Source organism: Strigops habroptila, chromosome 6 (genome assembly GCF_004027225.2).
Source record: "Strigops habroptila isolate Jane chromosome 6, bStrHab1.2.pri, whole genome shotgun sequence".
Lineage (NCBI taxonomy): Eukaryota > Metazoa > Chordata > Aves > Psittaciformes > Psittacidae > Strigops > Strigops habroptila.
Window position 1 is genome coordinate 57,919,453 of NC_044282.2, and position 21,111 is coordinate 57,940,563.

The 21,111-nt window shown below is 35.6% G+C and overlaps 1 protein-coding gene across 5 annotated transcripts in view; it reads left to right on the plus strand.

Annotated features, from left to right (window-relative positions):
* Nucleotides 1-21,111, plus strand: part of SUPT3H (SPT3 homolog, SAGA and STAGA complex component) — a 271,275-nt gene that overhangs the window by 179,252 nt on the left and 70,912 nt on the right. For all 5 annotated transcript variants that reach the window (XM_030489154.1, XM_030489152.1, XM_030489153.1 and 2 more), the window contains exons 4-6: nt 6,097-6,183; nt 7,373-7,463; nt 9,116-9,252. In XM_030489154.1, coding sequence (XP_030345014.1) covers nt 6,097-6,183; nt 7,373-7,463; nt 9,116-9,252 — 315 coding nt within the window. The remainder of the gene's footprint in view (nt 1-6,096; nt 6,184-7,372; nt 7,464-9,115; nt 9,253-21,111) is intronic.

Sequence of the window (21,111 nt, forward strand, 5' to 3'; positions counted from 1 at the left end):
GCATTTTTTCTACTCTGATTGTACTGATTGTGTTGCTAAAAAAACAAAAAACAAAACCCCAAGCCCCCTCCAATGTTTTCTGTAATCAAAAGAAGTATGTGAGTTGTCGGTAGAAGGAAGTGAGATGATGATGTCCAAAATTATATTAAATGTTCAATTTAAACAAATGGGAATAGTAGTATCCTCAATTCATTATACTAATCTTTGGGGTCTTTGATAGCAGTGGTATGGTTAAAAACCTGCAGGCTAGGCTAAGATGTAGGGCTGTTTGTTGGACTGGCTTTCACACAATTTCAGTCTGAAGGCAGATAAGGAAGGGGCTGTTTTCTCCCGTGTTTGTTAGAACAGTCTGACTTCTTAAATGTATATTAACTGCTTGTCACTTCAGAGGTCGAAACCTAATGAGCCTATAGATGTACTCTTTATGCTTTCGAAGGGAAGGTGTCCTTGTGCAACCTGCTTATTGCTGGAGATGCTTTGGGGATAATTTTTCTCCAGCTACTAGTAACTGGCTGCAGACTGTCTGTATCCAGATCCAGCTCTTTAGGCTGGCTGAACTGCGGAAACCGAAAAGCCATTGCCATCTGTTAGAAGGCAAGATGAAGCAGTTGACCTTGCCTCAGAGACAATACATTTTTATTATTTTTTTTGTTTTAGAAACAAACATAACAAATTTTGTACTTGAAAACAAGTTCTCAGTAAGTGCTGTGGACTATGGCGTATGAGCTGATGTTTTCTTATTCTCATGATCTCTATGGACTGAAATTCACTGTATGTCAAGCAAGAAAATGCTCCTTATTGCTCTCTAAGATACCTGAAAGGAGGTTGTAGTGAGGTGTAGGTATTTAAGATGTGTAGATGTGGCACATAAGGACATGGTTTAGTAGTGGACTTGGCAATGCTAGGTTCATGGCTGGACTTGATCTTAATGTTTTTTTCCAACCTAAATGATTCTATGATTCTGCAATTCTCTAAAGCCTCAAAATGTGATGCAGAGCTTTATTGTTTCAAGGTCACACCTAATCCTGGTATTACATTAAATGGTCATGTAAGTGAAAAATACTTATATCTGAAACCAGACACCTAATAAGAAAATTGATTGTCTTTTGATCTGCAGATTAAAGTTTTATGTTTTAGACAGCTTGTGACGGTATAGTCATGCTATTTAACCCTTGTGTGGAGATCATAAATCATTACCCATTGTAATGTGCTCCAGTGGACTCTGTAATGTAATTACATTCTTGAGAGGTGCTAACTGGATAAAGCACATCCCTATGCTGACTTTTTGAAGCAAATTCTGTATTTTTCCTGTTTGTGTTAGAATTAGAAGTTCAGTTGCCAGCATTAGTAGCATGTGAGATATTACGTGGAAGTGAAAACCTGTATTCAACTCTTTTATTCAACTTACTTCAAAAAAGTATGAGAATGCACTGTTTAGAATACATTTACAGTGCTATATTTAAATTCAGAATATTCTTTGTTAGTTGCATATTTTTGATCTAGAAAATATGAATAAATAGAACATTTTAATACATATTTAATAACAAAACAACTTCCTGCCTCAGAAAAAAAAAGTGGCCAGGTGAACTATGATCTAATTTTCTTCTATAATGAAAACAAAATCATAGCTCCTGAAGCATTATTCTTGGCTCCCAGCAGTTTCAAGGCATGCAAACATTACCATTTTGACTCCATTCTGCAGTTTAACTGGAAGGATTATGTCACAACATGGTATGTTTGTTTTCCAGCTTTTTGTCTGTTTGTCCGTCAAGACAGTTTTGTAGAAGTAGTATCGGTGATTGTTGACTTTGGAGGTAGTGGAAGTAAAAATAATTATGAATAAAAAAAGGCAGACAGTACCACTGAAGTAACTGTGTGCTGTCATAGGAGAATGAATACTCCTTTCAACGAATCTATAATTTGCAGAAGTTGCAAAAAGAAAATAGCCGTAAGGTGACTTTTAACATACTTCAGTTCATCCTGCCAAGAAAGTTAACTTCATAAAGTCATTAAACCAGTGATTACATTTTAAAATATTATTCCCCAGCCATTTCTTCTTAGACTTTAAAATATAGTTACTGTATATACTACATTCTTTGTAATGTGAAAAATTGTAAAATACACTTATTTTTCATAAACTCCTAATTATTAACAGAGCTCTTTGCGCTCCTATAGTTAAAGTCATTTCAACACTTCCGTTATTTAAATTTCACTTTTAGAGTTTCATAATTTGGCTGTAATAAAAAATATATTCAGACTCCAAGATCTCAAATATTGTTTGCTGGTATTAGGAAATTTAGCCCTTTTTTCTTTAAAAAGCTAAGTAAATTGGATTTTTTTCCATTCTTCAAGATAGCCTCAAACAAAATATTTTGTAATGTGGACTAAATAATTTTTATAATTAAAATTTAGCAAAAGATAGTGAGTATGCTGGAACTGGTGCTGCCCCAAATTCTGTGGCTGGCACTGAATATTACAGAGACTTGGAGAAGGGAGATGTTAGGAAATTCTTGCCATATCTCCACTGTTGCCATAGAGGAACCTCATGTGTGAAAAGTTATTGCAGTATTTATATCATGCCTGTCATCTGGAGTTGCGGGAAGTAGACCTGCTGCTCACAAAGTAAAACTTCGCCATGCTTCCACTGCAGTGAATGGTGAAAGACCTCCCGTCTTCAAGGTTGCGTAGCAGAAAATTGCTTTTCTGGAATGATAAATGCCTGGCTGCTCAGAGATGAATTGTTTCTTTGGTATGGCTTCCTGAAATCCCCCTTCATCATGTAACACGGCCCTGGTAATGACTCAACAAGGCCTTTAGCTCCGGAAATTAAGGAATCGGGGCTTATTGCATATTAATGGCAACTCTGGGACGGTGGAATAAGACAGTTTGTTATAATACTAATTATAGCAAAGCACTCATGTTGTGGTTTGAATGAGTCAGTTATGTGTGTGTTAAAACTATAAATACATCTTCCCCCCAACCTCAGTTGTGTGGTATGTAATTTTTTTTTAATTGCTTAGATACATATTTACCTGAGCATATCCTGGTTTCCCAGGTAAATATGTGTACCAATGCAGAACTCATTATGGTCTGTTTGGATAAATAATCCATATTTTATAACTGTACAGGAAGTAATTATTTTTGTATTTTGCTTTCTTTAAGCCAAAGAAATTAAATGCTGTGTGTTCATGCCTTAAAATAAGGTAGATGCAGAAGTCGAGGCAATACGAGAATAAAGTTTTCATTGTTTTGGTAGAAGCTGAGAATGTTATTCCAGATTTTGATCTTGTGTTTAGCCCAGAATAACTCCATTAAAGTAAACAGTGTTATTCAGGATTTACTTAGATACAAATGAGATGTGAATTTGGCCTCCTCTCCTTACTCTCCCTTCCTTCATTGGGAGATTCCTGTAAGCAGCTTGCACACAATCTATGCTTTGAATGACATTGTCACGTGTTTATCAATCATTTGAGAAATAAGGTGTTTCAGCTGCACGCAGAAATGAACATGTCTGAATGTCGTGGTTTAACGCCGCAACTGAGCCCCACACAGACGCTCGCTCACTCTTCCCCAGTGGGATGGGGGAGAGAATGGGAAGACAAATGCAATCACTCTGAATATCCCCCACTTCCTTCTTCTTCCCCCAGCTTTATATGCTGAGCATGATGCCATATGTTATGGAATATCCCTTGGGTCAGTTGGGGTCAGCTGTCCCAGCTGTGTGCCCTCCCAGCTCCTTGGGCACCCCCAGCCTACTCACTAGTGGGGTGGCGTAAGGAGCAGAAAAGGCCTTGATCCTGTGTAAGCACTGCTCAGCAATAGCTAAAACATCCCTGTTTCCAGCAGAAATCTAAAACATAGTCCCATACCAGCTACTATGAAGAAAATTAACTCTATCCCAGCCAAAACCAGCACACTGAATTTTACGGTAAGAATCATAGAATGGATTGGGTTGGGTTAGGTTGGCTTGGAAGGGACCTTAAGGATTATAGTTATGGTGTTAGGGAACTAGAGCATGCTTTCACGTTGGATATTTCTGCCATTGTTTTATATGATATTTGGAAAAGCTGTGTTGTGTTATCACCATGCTAAGGTCAGGTTTTCTAGCATTTTTAGGCTTAGTGGGGGCAAAGTTGGCCTTGGAATAAACCCATTAACTGCAATAGATTTACACCAGAGATGAATATTGGCTCATTCTTGATGAATTTATTTTTATCTAGCTCTTTGTATTTTATGGTAGAAATAGAAGTAGCTTGCATGCCCTCAAACTAATCAGAAGAAGAAACAGTTTTGCTTATCCCAAAAAATAGAACTATCGTTTTTCACATTCTTACATTTTTCAAGTAAGTTTATGTTACTGTGACTTCTGAATTCCTGAAATCTCTCTGGTCTCTGTGACTGCAAGGGCCAAGAGAGGGTTTCAAGGGGAAAATCTGAAACTCTTCACGCAGTATGTTTTGTGTTGTGCGTACAAGATAGATACAGTTAACATTTTGTATGCATGTGATTAGTGTGCAAAAAATTAATGCAGTCCAGCATTATGATTTATGGACTGAATCTTTTGCCCACTGAACACTTGCCAAAATGAAAATCTTCCCCACCCGCCTCTACTCCTTTGGATATTAGAAACAGCTACTGTTTTTGTTGATCTTTTTAACTTCTGAATAGGCCTATTTCAAGTCATAGCAGCATGGGAGCTCAGATTAATAATATACTTATTCAGCCAGTGATATTGAGTGAAACCATTGCTAGTGTGAGCATGAAGGATAGGATTTCTTTAAATTATTTTCAGGTGCATTGATGCATTTCTGAAAGAAGAATATAGAGATATTTGAAAATAAATAAAATTGCAGTTTATTGATCATGTTACAGGTGTGTAAAGTGTCTCTCCTTTTCTTAACTTTTGTACTGTGCTCACTGTCAGTTCATCCATCAGATGGTTAACGAGGATAAGAACAAAGAAACTATGATTAAAACCTGCCTTTTGGACAGTGGTTTTGAATTTAGAGGATAATATATATTCCATGCTGTGAAGCAACCTTGCTATCCTGCCTACTCTATAGCATCATTTTATGCCAGAACCAAAGGCTAGAGAGGTGAAAGGAGCAAATCCTGTAGACTTCTCTCATACATTTGGGTTGGACCTCCTTAGTACAGTAGTTTGATAAACATCATCTTGCACAAGTTTGTTTTGTAATCTTATACTGGTTTTGATATGATCTATTTGTGTATAATCTAGCCCAATTTCCTGAAACTGCTGAAAGTGAATCTAAGGCTGATGTCCTTAATCCCTTACAAAGAGATTTTTGTTCTTTACAGCACAATTTGAGGAGTTTGGGGCCTTTAGAGGCACTGTCACAATGGAGGTGAGGACAGTTCTTTGCTTCGCACTCCTTTGGCCACCTCTTACCAATTTTTGTGGCATTCTTTACTCAATCCCATCTTTGTCTCTTTCAGATCTGGTCAGCTCAATCCATGTTTTCCAATTACTTTATTAACAGTCAGTGTTGCCTATCAATTTATTTTCTTTCTCTCAAATGAAATAAGAAGTATGCCTAAAAAAGTTCCTCATGTAAGCCTGGTTTGTACTAATGATAAGTCAAGTAGGGGTAGAGTTTCTTTCAAAAAATACTTAGGTAAGCTGTTTAAAATTAATATTTGTTATTCTAAAAAATCATGAGAGGGATCAGCCACCATTCCGCAGTTGCAGATAAAGTGCCATAGCAAGAATTTGGCATTTTTACATTGCCTGAGAGAATTATGTGTTCATTTTCTGAGCTGATGTGGTGGAAGGAAAGAAAATAGGGATGTAGTGGGTTTTTTTAAAAAGCAATCATTTTAAATATAAACACAAAAGCTTCTGCTTAACATTTGTCAAAAGTCTTTCAGGCTTTTCATAAAATTGATTTTCACTTCTTGGCTAACAAGAGCCAAGTGAGTGACACCTTTGAGAGTCCCAGCTTGTGTTTTAGTGCATATCTTGTATTTTGCTATGCAAGACCATGTAAAATATTATCTGAACTTATTTAAAAGAAACCCTAGTGAATAAATTTTTTAACACAGAAACAGCCATCTTAATTTATTAATTTATTTTAGTTGCAGCAAGCAGCTGAAGTTTCTCAGTTGAGAGGAGCGAGAGTCATCTCTGCTGAAGATCTCCTGTTCTTAATGCGCAAAGATAAGGTATAGTAATAAGACAGACATTTCTTATGTTGCATAGTGGGCTGCTTATAGTGTTTTGACATGCTTGCTTACCCTGTGTAAAAAGAGTCTGTCATCATGATTAGCTTTATTTAAAAGTATAGCTTCCCTGTAATTGTATTGTATTTTCACAGTGAAATAATCGTATAACATAGTAGTTAATTATCATTTTCTCCTGTAGCTGCAATTATCAAAACTGCAATTATTAAGCTTTGGGGTGGGTAATATACCTTAGAGCTCAAAACAGTTTCTTAATGGAAGTATAAATATTCTTCCTTATCCTTTATATGCCTTTTGTTAAAGATCAATCATTCTAATTTCCCCGCATTGTGCAGGGTGTAGGTGTGACATTTGATAGTGGGACCATTACATTTTTGTCATCTAGGCTGTCAGTAAATCCTGTCTTGATCTGCCTTTATAATATTTTTCCTGCACCTTATCTCACTAAATTTTCCAAATTTTGGGATGATCTTGCTTTCTCTGGATAGCAAGTGGAGCAGGTCAATTTTTTTATTTTTTTTTTTAAGCAAGCAATTTCCATACAAAGCTGAAATTAATTTTTTTCCTTCAAATTTCAAACTTATTAAAACATTATTATCAACTATTTTTATGAACATTATTTATTCTTTTCTCTTCTTTTCATTAGTTCCCCCTTTTCCCTCACCCTTTTTTATCCACTTTATTTTTCTTTCCTCATTTGATAGGTGAAACTTAATAACCAAATCCATATAAAAATTAAAAACCACTAGAACATGAAAACCAATTGCAGGTTTTTTGTCTGATATAATCCCTAAAGCTATACTCAAAACAGCAGTTAATATGGATGTCAAAGGTCATGGAAATATGCATTTGTAGGCTTGAATTCCCAAACTAAGCAAAGAATTTGGAGTGCCCTAAGAAAGTCTGATTTCTCAATTTCTGCTTTCTGAAAGTCTGTCTCACAGTTGGCAAGCAAAGTTAAAGGAGCTAGAATAAATAATATTTAATGTAAAATTGCTTCTGACCTTGATGTACTTTCTAGATACGGATTTTCTGCAGAATCAAAAATTATGAATATTTTTAAAAACATATTTCCTGAGTAATGTATTACACATTTGTATGTTTGTGTTACAAAGTTAATATAAAGAAAAAAACCCTATAAAACACTAATTAATTTTTTTTTTCCTCTTAGAAGAAGCTTAGAAGGCTACTTAAATACATGTTTTTTCGAGACTATAAATCTAAAATTGTCAAAGGAATAGAAGAAGATGACCTCCTTGAAGGTAGAAAAAAGAAATTACTTAATTTGGGGGAGGCTTAATATTTTATAAATGCACTGAACAGCTCAATACAAAGTATGAATGTCTTGTTTAATAGTTAAAGACAGAAAAATATTGTCTGCTTTTTCATTTGAAACACTGTATAAGTATTTGTATCTATGATCCAAATGATAAGTAAGATTGCTTAATGTCAGAACTCTGTTGAGGTGAGAAACCGGTGCTAATTAAAGGGCTAATTGACTTCAGCATGTGTAATTTAAATGCGGCAGCTACCTCATGCAATTGAAATGACATTTGTTAAATTATTGTTGAAAGGTTTTGACATGTTTGGTTTTTTTTAAATCCCATAATCTGAAGTCACTGAATACTAATATATAACCTGGCTTTGTTTTCAGTCTGGTTTAATGTTTTATGCTTCTAACCTGTAATTTAAAGAATGGGAAACACTTTTGTTTCCCCATTCCATCCGCAAATCAGAGATTTTGTAACCAATGCATTTAAAGGAAAAGTTCTTTGAATTAAAAATATATTAATTTATGCCATATAATTTGCTGGTGTAAAGTTTTGTTGATTTATATTGATAGAATAATTAGCATTTCCTTTGTTAAATGTTAAGTTAAAACTTATCATAGCAAATCTAAACCTTGCCATGTCCATACATCACTTTTTGTATTTAACTTACTTCCTTTCTCAGAGATTTTTTGTTGGCTTTTTTTTTTTTTGCCCCTTACAATGAATTCCTTGTGTTTGGTTTCTCTGAGCATCCACGTTGATGTAAGATAAACATTGTACTTCTTGCTTTGACTTAATCAATCTGTGGATAAGTTTTTGTCAACTCATTGGAGATTTAATTTGCTGGTGGCATTTTATTTTCACCACACATGGGAGTATATTGTTTCATGTAAGCAATCTGTCAGTAGAGCTTCCTGCCTGACAGCTTTGTTTTTTTATAATACTTAAATCACTCTCTCTATTTAAAACAAATAAACAATTTTCGAAAGCCATTAAAATGCTCATTAAATGCTTCCTAAACACAGTTCACCTGGGAATTAAAGTTTGCCTTTTCTAGCAGGCTTTGGTAGCTGAAGCCATTAATTTTGTTGTGTAAATCTAATGTCTTTCTAGCTGCTATTCTGTTTAGAGTAACAGAGATCACCTTTCCAGGATTCTCTAGGCTTTACTGAAGAGCATTAGTCCATCTTCTGTGGAGCTGCATCTTAATGTTTGTGTTATGCTTTGCTTTAGGATGTAGGTAGTGAGGATGTTCTGCATGCTTTCAGGAAAGAACTTTTCCTCTATGTATTCTATTCTAAAAGTGAGGGGTTTGTGCAACCAGAGAAGGGTGGTTTATTCTACACCTCTATCCACTGTGAGAAATAATGATATATGAGCAGTAGACTAGGTATCTCTAGATTACAAAAAACACTAGGTTATACTAGAAAAGACCAAAGGTGATTTTTTACTACAGTGCTATGGCAGCATAGTAGTGACATTACCTTGCTCAAGTAGCACAACTTGTATGAGGAAAACAGTAAGAACAGGTCTTTTCTGCATAGTGCATCTGATTCTAAAACATGTCCTTCCTGGGGACATCAATTGATGTTTGGAGAAGCCAAATAACTTAAGTCTGTTGTTCTTTGCTTAACTTTGTTCAGACAAATTCAACAGCAGTAACACCAACAAAAGACAGAAGCTTGCTCAAGACTTCCTCAACTCCATTGACCAGACTGGAGAGCTCTTAGCCATGTTTGAGGATGACGAGATTGATGATGTCAAGCAAGAGCGGATGGAGGTAATTCTTTTCTTTTACTGATACCCAGCTCCAGCAGAGATAACTGTGAAATATTTCATACTCCATGTTGGTTTGATTCCTTTTTCATGCTGCACATTATAACATTGTTACATGCTTTTCCTTTTGCCCAGATGGTCTAAAGGAATCCTATTTCCATATTTTTCCGATTCCCTCAAATGTTACCTGATATCTAGGCACACATGCTGAGAAGGAAGATTACTAAAAGATAGTTATGGATCTTTCTGTCTGCCATGTATTTGTATTTCCTTCCTGTAGAAAGCAGATTCTATTTATAAACATTTCACACACATCTTTTACAATCAGTTTTTTCTTTTTCATTATTGGACTAATTTAAAAATTGTTTCAACAGCATTTTGGGACATTCTCTTTTGTCATTCCAGTACAATTTTTTTAGGGTCTGAAATAAATACTACGCAACTTGCTAGAAGTATGATGTTCCCTGTCTTAGACAAGGACAGATCTGACTCTATGTCTGTCAAGGAATGTGTTCCTGTAATCAAATATTTATCTTTGAGCTGACTATGTTTTGTCTTTTCTCACTAGACTATAATTAATGAAGCGTGTATATATACCTTATATATATATAAAGTAACTCTCTCTATTGCTCTACTTCATTACATTTCGTGAACTCTTGATCTGTTTCCATGTTAAAAAAACTCTCAAGATCTACTTATTTTAGAGTAGATCCGTTAATTCTATAGATGTATGAAGTCAGTACTATGTACTTTCTTTCTTACTAGTTTTTCAAACTAATGACAAAACATGAAAGATTGCTTGAGAAATCCTATTCAAAATGTTTAAAATATTTTTGGCTTTATCTTCTTTGGGATTTTGTTGTCACTTTTAGGTGGGTGGAAAGGAATCAAAGATAGTAGGAATTGTGCTACATTCCTAAAGGAAGAGTTGTTAGTGGATGGGCTAACCTCTTGTATCACATTTTCTTTGTGCAGTACATTGTCTAATCCATGCTAAATTATGGAGGATATCCAATAGACACTTTAACAGCATTCTTAAAGGAATTAGTATGCTTAAATCATGAATTGCGATCTAAAGGCAGTGTTCCTTTTAGGTATCAATTACGTCAGAAATGTGTGGTTATCTTGATTTGGACAACTGTAAATGATTTCAGTTCCACTTTGCCTTGGGCCAAAATCATGCTAAGTTGTCCAGAGCAGATGATAAACATATATTTCTGATGTCATTATGGGCTAAACAGGATATGATTGTTTAGAGTATGGTTTCAGTTATGATACAAAAAGCAAATATTGTTTATACTCCATTCTTTTAAAACATTTTACAAAATTAGAGCTAAGAATTCATGAGATTGCTTGCTGTTCTGTGAGGTCTATTCTGCATTTGTATCATGGAGTAGTAAGCAAAGCTCCAAGCCACTTTCAAACATTACTAAAGGAGAACAAACAATTCTACACTTTGGAGTGAAAAACACGCACTAATGGATTTCATATTAAAAAGAAATTACATTCTTGTAGGATTAAATATAAAACTTATTGATGTATCCTGTGGTTTTAATTTGAAGCAAAGGGACTATCTCTAAAACAGTAATAATAGCCATGTGCAAAGGAAAGTGGAATACTGTTAAAATACAGGGCAGACATTAAGGACAAAATTCACATTGCTTTGTCATGATACATGATTATGATATTGATACGTTGTGATTAGATGACTTATTATAAAAACTTCAATAATAGCAATAAATAGTGGCAAACCAGCTGCCTCTATTGGCAAAATCAAAACAAAATAAAACCTGAAATAGCACGTATGCCTCGCTTCATAACAGTTAGTAGTTTGCCTTCCTAAGACAGCAGTAAAATACCAGTGAAACACTGCTCCTTAGAGTAAGAACAGTTATAGATGGAACTGTCTTGTTATTAAAATCAAATATAGCTATCTTAAAACCTCAGTCAATGTCATTGCAAAGCTGACTTTTCATACTATAAATATCAATATTTTATCATTTATTTTGTAGTTCAAATACCACCCCTACAAAGAAATATCCTTCCCATCAGATGTCTGAACTGGCATACAAAGGAATGCATAGGGCATCATGCTGTGCATGCGCTGTTTCACTTTTGTTTCTCTAGGATTAAAAGAAACACCATTCATCTGTCACTCTGACTGCTAGTTTAGGGATGTATTTCCAACACTCAGATGTTACATGCAATAATTCAGTTGCAATAGCTACCATAATGCTTTCATAGTATATTGGAAGTTTGAATAAACAGTGGAGGGAAAATAACTTCCCTAGAATAGAATACCTTGAAAACAGACTAGATGCCAGCAGAATGTTAAAACTAAGTTCCATCCCTATGGAAAGGGACTGGCAGAAGCTTGTGGTTCTTTAATGTGTCTTGTCCCATGAGATACATTAGGTATTTAAAACTACAGGTATGTGTTATTGTTCTAGGAAGTTCATTGTGGATGTGATTTGCTTCTGTTAGTGGGAAATCTGTACTAAGCTCACAGAAATGCAATGGGCCCTGTGCAAAATACAGTAGATTGCAATAAAATGTAGGTGCATTTGGAATATATCCTTTTTTTTACACGAGGTTTAATTATTCCAGTTTAATTTTGTCTCTGTTCAGATACAGTTAATTTGTTTCTGGACAATACACCTAAACAAAGCTAAATACACCTTGAGATATGCTCTGTAGTCCACTTTATTTCAGTTATAGAAATAAGGTAGACTTTGCATATAGTACTAAATAAGCAATGACCAAGAAGATTCCTTCTACTGGAGTATGATCGTCAGCTTGTAAGTGGTCACACTTAGACCTGAGCCAGGTAGCATTGTCCCAAACAATTCCTGGGAGTCAGCCTAGACCAGGAGCTATCTCCAGCACAGTTTTGGATGTGGCCACTCTCTTTAGAAGGTTTGGAGAGCAGGAACATGGGCACAGGTTGCTCCATGCTGGCTGCCCTTGGACCTAGGGCATGGACTTGGCATCTTTTAACTGAGACAGCTAAAATTTGGTGACATAATTAAAAAAAAACAACCTATGAGCTCTTCTGTTCAAGGAGGATCTGCAAGATGGTGTTGAAGTACTCAAATTCATCATAGTATTTTGGAAAAGATGTGCAAAAAAAGTACACAGAAAAGTATTTAGAAAAAGCCGAGGCCTTTGAGCACTACTGTGCTCATCTCACTGGTGAAAATTATGCCAGTGTAAGTGCTGTATGGAGTCATCACTCTTTAAGAAGTATCTGTTCATGCAGGGTGTATCACTAACAAACTGGAATTTTATTTAAAGCCCATATGGAAAGCTTAGTGCTGTAGTACAGGCAACACACACTTAATAGAAACTGCATGCCAGAAGACAAACTAAGAAGTTTTATGTTACTAAGCATCAAGGCATTGTTTCTCAGAGCACATCTTTTTTGCTATAGAATTGTTATGATAAACTTATTTTCCTTCAGAAATAATTACTTTTAACTTTCTTACTGATTTCAGATTCTTGTCAGTAGAATCTGTATTTTGGATTTAGTTGAGCAGTGACTTCTTACATCTCACAATATTGTGCCCAAATCTAATAATTTATTGATTTTTAGAATCACAGTTTATAAGCACTAACCCTTCTTTGATTTTAACAGCTATACCCTATGAAAGAATGCATCTTGGGGTAAGATTCAACTACAGATGAAAATGTTTAAATTTGTTTGGGGTTTGTGCATGGGAGTTAAGTGTCTCATCTCCCACTGTAATTACTGGAGACCCAGGCAGTATAAATAATGGAGTTTAAATAGCTATTCAGCTGATCAAATGTTTGTATCTTCTTTGCAGTGAAATACACAGCTCCTCTGGATGTATTTACCTTGTAGAAAATTTCTCTGTCTTGTCACTGACCATTCTGCTTCTATCCTGGTCACAGGAGGAGAGTTGAGGCTGAAGGACTAAGATTAAAAGTATTAGAAGTGGAAAAGGTTTGAGTTTTGGGGAACTACTAAAGGGATGGAGTATATGTATACAAGTATGTATGGTTACTCAGGTTCACTTGACAATAGGAGTGTAATCCTTGTATTTTTGTGCTGTCTGAAAAAATGGATGTCTAAAAATGGATGATGCATTTTTCATCCATTTATCATTCATTTATTTTGTGCTGGTCCACATAAAGAATTGCAGCTTTCTAATATATCATTTACACCAGCAACTCAATAGTCTTAAATTTTAAGACATTAAGTTTTAAAAAAAATAAAATGGGATAGAAAATAAGGTTCCTTATTTTTTATCCAGCATTGTCAAATAGGGATCCCAGTGCAGGGGCACAGAAGGACAAGCCATACTGTTAGAAACCTTATGTCTTATGATTAATTTTTGTATTTGAGTGACTAAATAATTGGAGCCCTAAGTGTAAACCAGCATCATCCTCACCTGTGTGTCCAGGCCAAATAAGAGGAGATAAATTGTATTGAATTTGAAAAGGGATTTCAAATGTCTAAGTAAAGTACTCAAGTAGGAGTGGGAAAGTTCCTGCCCAAGGACACCAGATTCCTGGGACAGTGATAAAAAACCCCAAAATCTCCCTTTCCCACCCCCTTACGCTGCTTTCAGAGCTCAGTGCATTGCTACCACAAGTGGGTCAGAACTTCACTTAGCCATACCTGCCAAAAAGTTTAAACATCCCGGTAACTTAAGGACAGATTCTATACTCAGAAATGAGAGAGAAACAATGCAAGGGGAAGTTCATTTCTTAGATCAGAGAGGAAAAAGCTAATCCTTTGCTTATTTAATGCTTTACACATTCGAATGTAATCCATCAGAAGCTAGAAAAAGTACTTCTGGTGTCTCCAAGGTGGTTCTTTTTGGAGACTGAGGTTCTGTATATGCAGTGGGACCTTGATGATATGAGAACAGTGTATAATGATCTCTAATAGACTATAAGGTCAACATCAGCTCCCTGTATACTGTCTACTTCTTTTGATATACATAGATGCAAAGATTAAAAAGAATGTAGATGGAACATCAATCAAGAAAAAAAACTTTATTCTCTAGGCAATGGTTGGGGTTTTTTTTATTGGAAAACATACCTTATGGAAGTTAGGAGTGCAGATATAGAGGGAATTAATTTCACTGCATCAATCCAGTGTTTCCAGATGAGTGCAAAGATAGCACGACTAGTAGTGTCTCAACTGTAAATTAGCTGTCTGGACATCAAAGTGTTTGTAACTGTTATCCAGTATAAAAATAAGCCTGCTGGTATTAATGGTTTCTCTGATTACACATTGCTTGGGAATGTTTGGGATACTGGGAGAACACTATTTCTCTTGGGTAATGGTTGAATCGGTTAAAAGTAAATAGAAAATAAACGGAAACAGTTTTTCATTATTATCTATAAGTCTGTAAATATTGTCATTGTTGTTGGAATGGAAAAAAGCTATCATGTGAAAAAGATTTCTTATTAATGCCAGTAATATCAATAGACATTTTACGCTGCTACAAATCTAAGATTATTAGGGTTTTTGTCGCATTGGGGTCAATTGCTATGGTTACATAAAGTGTGCTATTTGTTTGGATCTTCAGTCCTGGTAACATATTGGTTTTAGAACATTTTAGTGAATGTTTCTTATACTGTAAGGCAGTTTCCTTGGAGGAAAAGGTGTTATTTGCTTTCCTGTCATTTAGTTCTCTGAGTATTTTTTTGCCACTGTTTACTTTCTCTGAGGAAGAGGAAGATTCTAGGCTGTTGTATTTTGTATTTTTGACACTGAAATGACTGTGTTTTAACTTAACTTGTGGAAGGAAACTTTGACCTGCAAATACCTTCTACAAAATTACTAAGAGTCTCTTTTTTTAAAATTGACTTTCACCCTCGGATAGCGGAGTGAGCAAGCTATGTGTCATCATAGCCTTTGATAAAGGCTTGATGATAGTCATCATCATCCACGTTTGTAGCATACAGTCAAAATAGAGGAGTACTGAAATTAATTTTCAGGCTGCACTCCAGCTAAATAAAGCCAGAATGAGCTCAAATCTATTGAACTGCACAACTTAATGGATAAAGAAAAATCTATTGAAGGCTGACGAATACAAAGACATTGCATTTGGTTAAGCAAGTACTTAACCACAGATCGCTGGGTGCTGTATGACTATTCAGGAGAATAATTATTATAAACTTAGTTATAAGTTGTAAGCATATATTTATTATACTATTCCCTAAGCCTTCACAGCTAGCTACTGTTGGAGCCTGGGCTAAATGGAGATTTATTCTATCCATCCTTACATATATTTGATCTTTGCTTTTCTCCTTTTGTTCTTGGTTTGAGGTTTTGTTTTTTCTTCTTGCTTCTGACCACAGGATTAGCCAGGACTAGTGCAGTTTTTCTTCTCAGAAGTAAAAAGGTCATTTTGCTAGTTTCTGGTCTAAATTGCCTGTGGTACTGGATTGAATTCAGGTAGGATTTTGTGAACTTTTGTCACAGGCACTTCAGTAAAAAATCAAGAATCACTTGATTCACTCAATAGTCACTATCTGTGTATCGTCACCTTCCTTTGAGTAAGTTCCAGTCTAAAAGCTAGCATGTCATAAGATTTGATTAAATATTACTCAGTTGCTAAGTACAAGTGTTGTCATTTTTCATTCCCATTTGCAAAGCTAGCAGGGGCCAAGCCTTTCCACCTATATTCACAGTAGAGTTCAAATGCCATTAGGAAAGCCAAATGATCTGTTGCCAAAGGTGATGGTCATTAAAATAATCAAATAGTAAATACATTGAATTAAAATATATTGAATTAAGAGGTATATTAGAAATACCATCATTTTTGGTTTCAAGGTTCATTCTGGTAGGACCACACTTGTAACCTGACACTTAGTCTGTCCCTAAAATAGGATCTCCTATGGCAGATTTTTAGAGGAGGTATCATTTTAATACTGATAGTAAGAATAAGAACACAGGTACAATGAACAATACAAAGTATGCATGTTAATGTTATTTTGGTTTTATCAGCTTCCATGTAAATTAACATATAAGGAATTAAAGTGAGCATAGGTAATGCATTTTCTTGAAGCATTTCTTTCTCTTTATGCATTAAACTTAGACATTATATTGGTTCTTGAATCTTACAAACTAACTAAAAGCAGTAATTCATAGCATGGCAAATAGATTATGAGTCATCATACCAGAGCAGTCAAATCTTTGTAAAGCAAGCCTGTCATTCAGAAGGACCTTGTTGATAGACTGGGCTGATGGAAACCTCATGAAGTTCAACAATAGAAAATGTGGGATGAAGTAACCCCATGCAACAGTACAGCTTGTGGGCCAGCCACATACTGTAGCATACAGAGGTTAACCAGCAGGTCAGTGGAAGTAATGCTTCCCCATTATTTGGCACTTGCCAGACTGCATCTCGAATCTATGTCCAATTTTGTGCTCCCAAGTGTGAGAAGGACTTTGACATACTGAAGAGAGTCTGGCAGAGGGTCACCAAGAAGTTTAGGGGCTGGAGCACCTGATAGGTGATGAAAGCAACTAGAGCTTGTTCAGCCTGAAAAAGAGGACGCTAAAGGGAAATTGTATTGCTGTCTACAACTGACTAATGGCAGGATATGGAGGAGATGCAGCCAGACCCTGCTTGAATATGCATAGTAAAGGACAGAATTTGGACTGATACATAATAGGAGAAAAAAACTTCCAATCAAAGATTCAAACTGGTCGGTCAGGAAGGTTGATGAATTCCCCCACTTTGGAAAGATTCTAAACTTGACTGGTCAAGATTCTGTGCCACTTGATCTAACTGGACCTCTTTTGAACAGTGTCAAGCTAGAGATTTCTGGAGATGCTCCAGACTTTTTCTGGTGTGAATTATTCTACCATTCAATGACTCTGCTCTGAAGTTTCCCATTTCAGATATTAAAATGGTAGGTGGAGTAGAAATAGAAGATCTTTTATAAGATATAGATGATAAACCATCTCAAATTTCTGAAAACTGTTTAAAAATCCTGGTAGCATATAATTGGACTTTCCAGCTTCTGCACTTTCTGTAATCTGTAACTGCTGGTATTTCCTGGAATAGATGTTTTATGTATATAAAGAACAGGGTTCTCTGTCTTTCATTTTGTCTCAGTCATTGTGGTTTATTTTATCTATAATGTTGCTTGCTGTATTCTTCCATAAGAATATGATCTGGCTGCTGCAAAATTGCACTCGGTGACAGCTTCACACATGTGTCGCAGCTATGGAATCAGAAGCAGTAAAATTTAAGCATCTTAAGTGTCTGTTGAAATGGTAAAGTAATATAATTAGGCTCTACATGTTGCAAAATGGGATATGCATCCTTACTCAATCCACTAGAAAATGAACCCACAGCATTCTTAGTAGAATAGCATGGGTAACAAGCTGGTCTAGTTTATTTACTCTACACAAGGTAGCATGTTTCCTTTTGTATGTTTTGCTCCTCAAGCTTTAAATTTTGTGTTGCCTCTTTTCTTCCATTTTATTCTTTGATTAAAATTGAGGATACCTAGACAATTATACCCTTTCATTAAATGAATCAGAAAAGGTTGTTTTAATTTCAATATTCAGGAAAAATAATAATAGTTCTAATTTTCAGATCGATACCTGCAAAAAGTTCTTGTGGGGTGAACATGCAGAGTTTAATCTTACAGATATTCTTGAGATCGGTATTTGATCTTTTTAGTAATCTGGGGTTCACATTTAGCTAACTTTGATGTGGCAAAAATTAGGCATTGCTGCCACTTTGGCTTGACAAAATACATCTGCAACTAGACCTAAATTTTCAAGGAAGATAAGACCATAATACTATCACTAGAAAAACTAATTTTGCATAGAGAATAAATTTTAGAAATTGATTTATGTGAATTCAGTAAGATCTTTATCAAGTGGGGGGGGCACAGGCTTATTTTTGAGAAAAAAAAAAGAGTATTCTTCTCAGTTGAATGTGTGGATTTATAACTTCAGATGTATCTCTTCACATTTGTATACGGGTAATGGCAGACTTTTACAATTTCTTTGACATATTGATGTATGTATCATATACACTACACTTTCAGTGTTCTAAAAGAGATTTCTTTAAAAGCAATGGCAAGAAAGCAATATAAAGTGGTAATATAAAACATACATTAAAATGCATATATTTTATTCTCAAATAACTCTTAAACATTTTTTCCAGACTCTTCTTTTGAGTAGCACACGTAAGGGGCAAAGATATGGACTCTTGGTAGCAGTGTTAAGTACTGTTGAAACTTTGCCTCTGGAACTTCGGAAGCAACCATTAAATTTGGTTTTCCATTTGATCAAAGGAAGAACGGGTAATCTCTATCAGAGGGCTGGATTTTATTTCCCAAGGCTAACAGCCATTTCTAGGACTTTGTCAGACCTACTAAGAGTTTTTTCTGCCATTGTCAGATGGTATTATTTAAAATCAGTTCATCCACTTGTGTGGGATTCATATCCTATATCATACAGTGACTCTGACAAGAAGATGCTTTTACTAGGAGTGTTATTCAAAGCACTGTTGATTTTCTCAGGCTGCAGACATCTGCAGAAAAAGCTTGTAGAACATACAGCATCTGGTATCGAGTCCTAGCTCCTTACACAGACCATATCAAACAGCTTAGAAACGGAACACATACTCTACATCCGCTTGGAAATAATTTTTTTTTAATGTGTATTGTGGATTTATTAGCTGTCAGCTCATATCATCAGCTAATTATTTTATATCTGAAAATTGTAATAGAATCCTCAGATGTACTAAACTCAGGCAGATTTCCAGCTACTAATCACACCCTTTTTAAAATGGGAGTTAACTCTTAATGTACCCGAAGGCTGGAGGCCTGATTTCTAGTTCTAGTGTTTAAAGAAATATATTAATCATATCACTGTTAGCTGTGTCTGCTAACCTTGTCACCTTTAATTGTATTTTAAAGAAGGAGACAAAAATGCTGAAGAGACATTCGTCTCTCTGAGAAATGCTAGATCTGACTCTAAAAATGACAGAGAAAAACAGAAATCCCAAGGAGGCAACCACCAATGAAATTTTCTCCAACAGCATATAAGATGGCATGAGAATCTACAGCAGCTTCTAACAGCGCTATCAACTAATTGATGCCAGACTGCAGTTGTTAGTGTTGCTACATTGTAACCACCTTTAATAGTAAATAGACTTCAACCTTCAAAGCCGTGCTTCAAAATGTTGATATTAAAGGTGTTGTTCTTTGCATCCCAATTATGTTACATTGTCAAGTATAATATTTTGAAATTAAGACATTTTTCTATTATTCTGTGAGTAGGGCTCTGTGATTTTTTTCTTTTTTCTTTTTTTCATAGATCTTTGCTTCATCCTGCCACCCTTCCATCTCTCAGAAAATCCCTAACTCTTCCATCTCAGTCAGTCTGAACCACCAGGAAAATCTAAACTGAATGAGAGAAAACCTTAGAACTGTGAACAGGTTTTGACATTTCGTTTTCATTTTCAGGTTAAATTTACAAAACTATCCATTCCCAGCAATAAGAATATCTACCTGAAGTGTGGCATGTATTCTGTATCTTTATAACTGATTTTGAACAGGAATTACAACTATGGCTTCCTTTTCAGGAGCTTATCCTGGTAGTAGGATTCTGGGCTATCTCTTGCTAAGCTCTTGAATTCGAAGATTTCTACCTCTCAAAATCATTTGACCAACTGTAGAATAAACATAAAATAATATTAAAAAATAATTCTATATTTAAAAATATAGAATTCTCTGTTTTCCTCTTTTCTAAGTGACTGAAAATTTTGCGTATTGAATTGAGCAGTGCTAACATCTTTGGAAAGTATTGTTTTCATGGCAAGCAATTTTAAGAGTGAGCCCAGGGAACAGTGTGTTGTTAAATTTCTTTCTATAACAGGCTGGATGAATGAATACTGTGTTCAAACACTATTATTAATGCAGCATAAGAATTAGAATATTGGGCACTGCAAATTAAGAAGATTGAAAGTCAAATTCCCCAAACTAGCCCTTTTTGTTTATGTCTTACTGTCTGAACACTGTTTATATTGCTTTTAATTGCTGATTTGAAATAAACAGTGGCTTCTCTCTTACGATGGGACTCAGAGCAGCTATGCCAGTTTAGAACTGAAAATCCAAGCTGTTAAATAGTTCATAATTAAATTTACAAATCATATTACATTTAAATGGATTATTTTCAAGTGATTTTAAAATGACACATTTCTACAATGCACAATTACAATGAAGACTTATGGTGTTGCTTTGAAATGTTATGATATTATTATGGTAATTTAGAAATGTTTCAAAATCTTTTCTAATTATGCACATCTCTTCAAATCATAGAATCATAGAATCATAGAATAGTAAGGGTTGGAAAGGACCTCAAGATCATCTAGTTCCAACCCCCCTGCCATGGGCAGGGACACCTTGCACTAAACCATGTGGTCCAAGGCTCTGTCCAACCTGGCCTTGAACACCGCCAGGGATGGAGCATCCACGACTTCCTTGGGCAACCCATTCCAGTGCTTCACCACCCTCACTGTAAAGAACTTCTTCCTTATATCTAATCTAAACTTCCCCTGTCTAAGTTTGTCCTACCCTTGTCCTACCACTATAGTCCCTAAGGAAGAGTCCCTCCCCAGCATCCTTATAGACCCCCTTCAGATACTGGAAGGCTGCTATGAGGTGTCCACACAGCCTTCTCTTCTCCAGGCTGAACAACCCCAACACTCTCAGCCTGTCTTCATACGGGAGGTGCTCCAGCCCTCTTATCATCCTCGTGGCCCTCCTCTGGACTTGCTCCAAGAGCTTCATGTCCTTTTTATGTTGAGGACACCAGAACTGTACACAATACTCCAAGTGAGGTCTCACGAGAGCA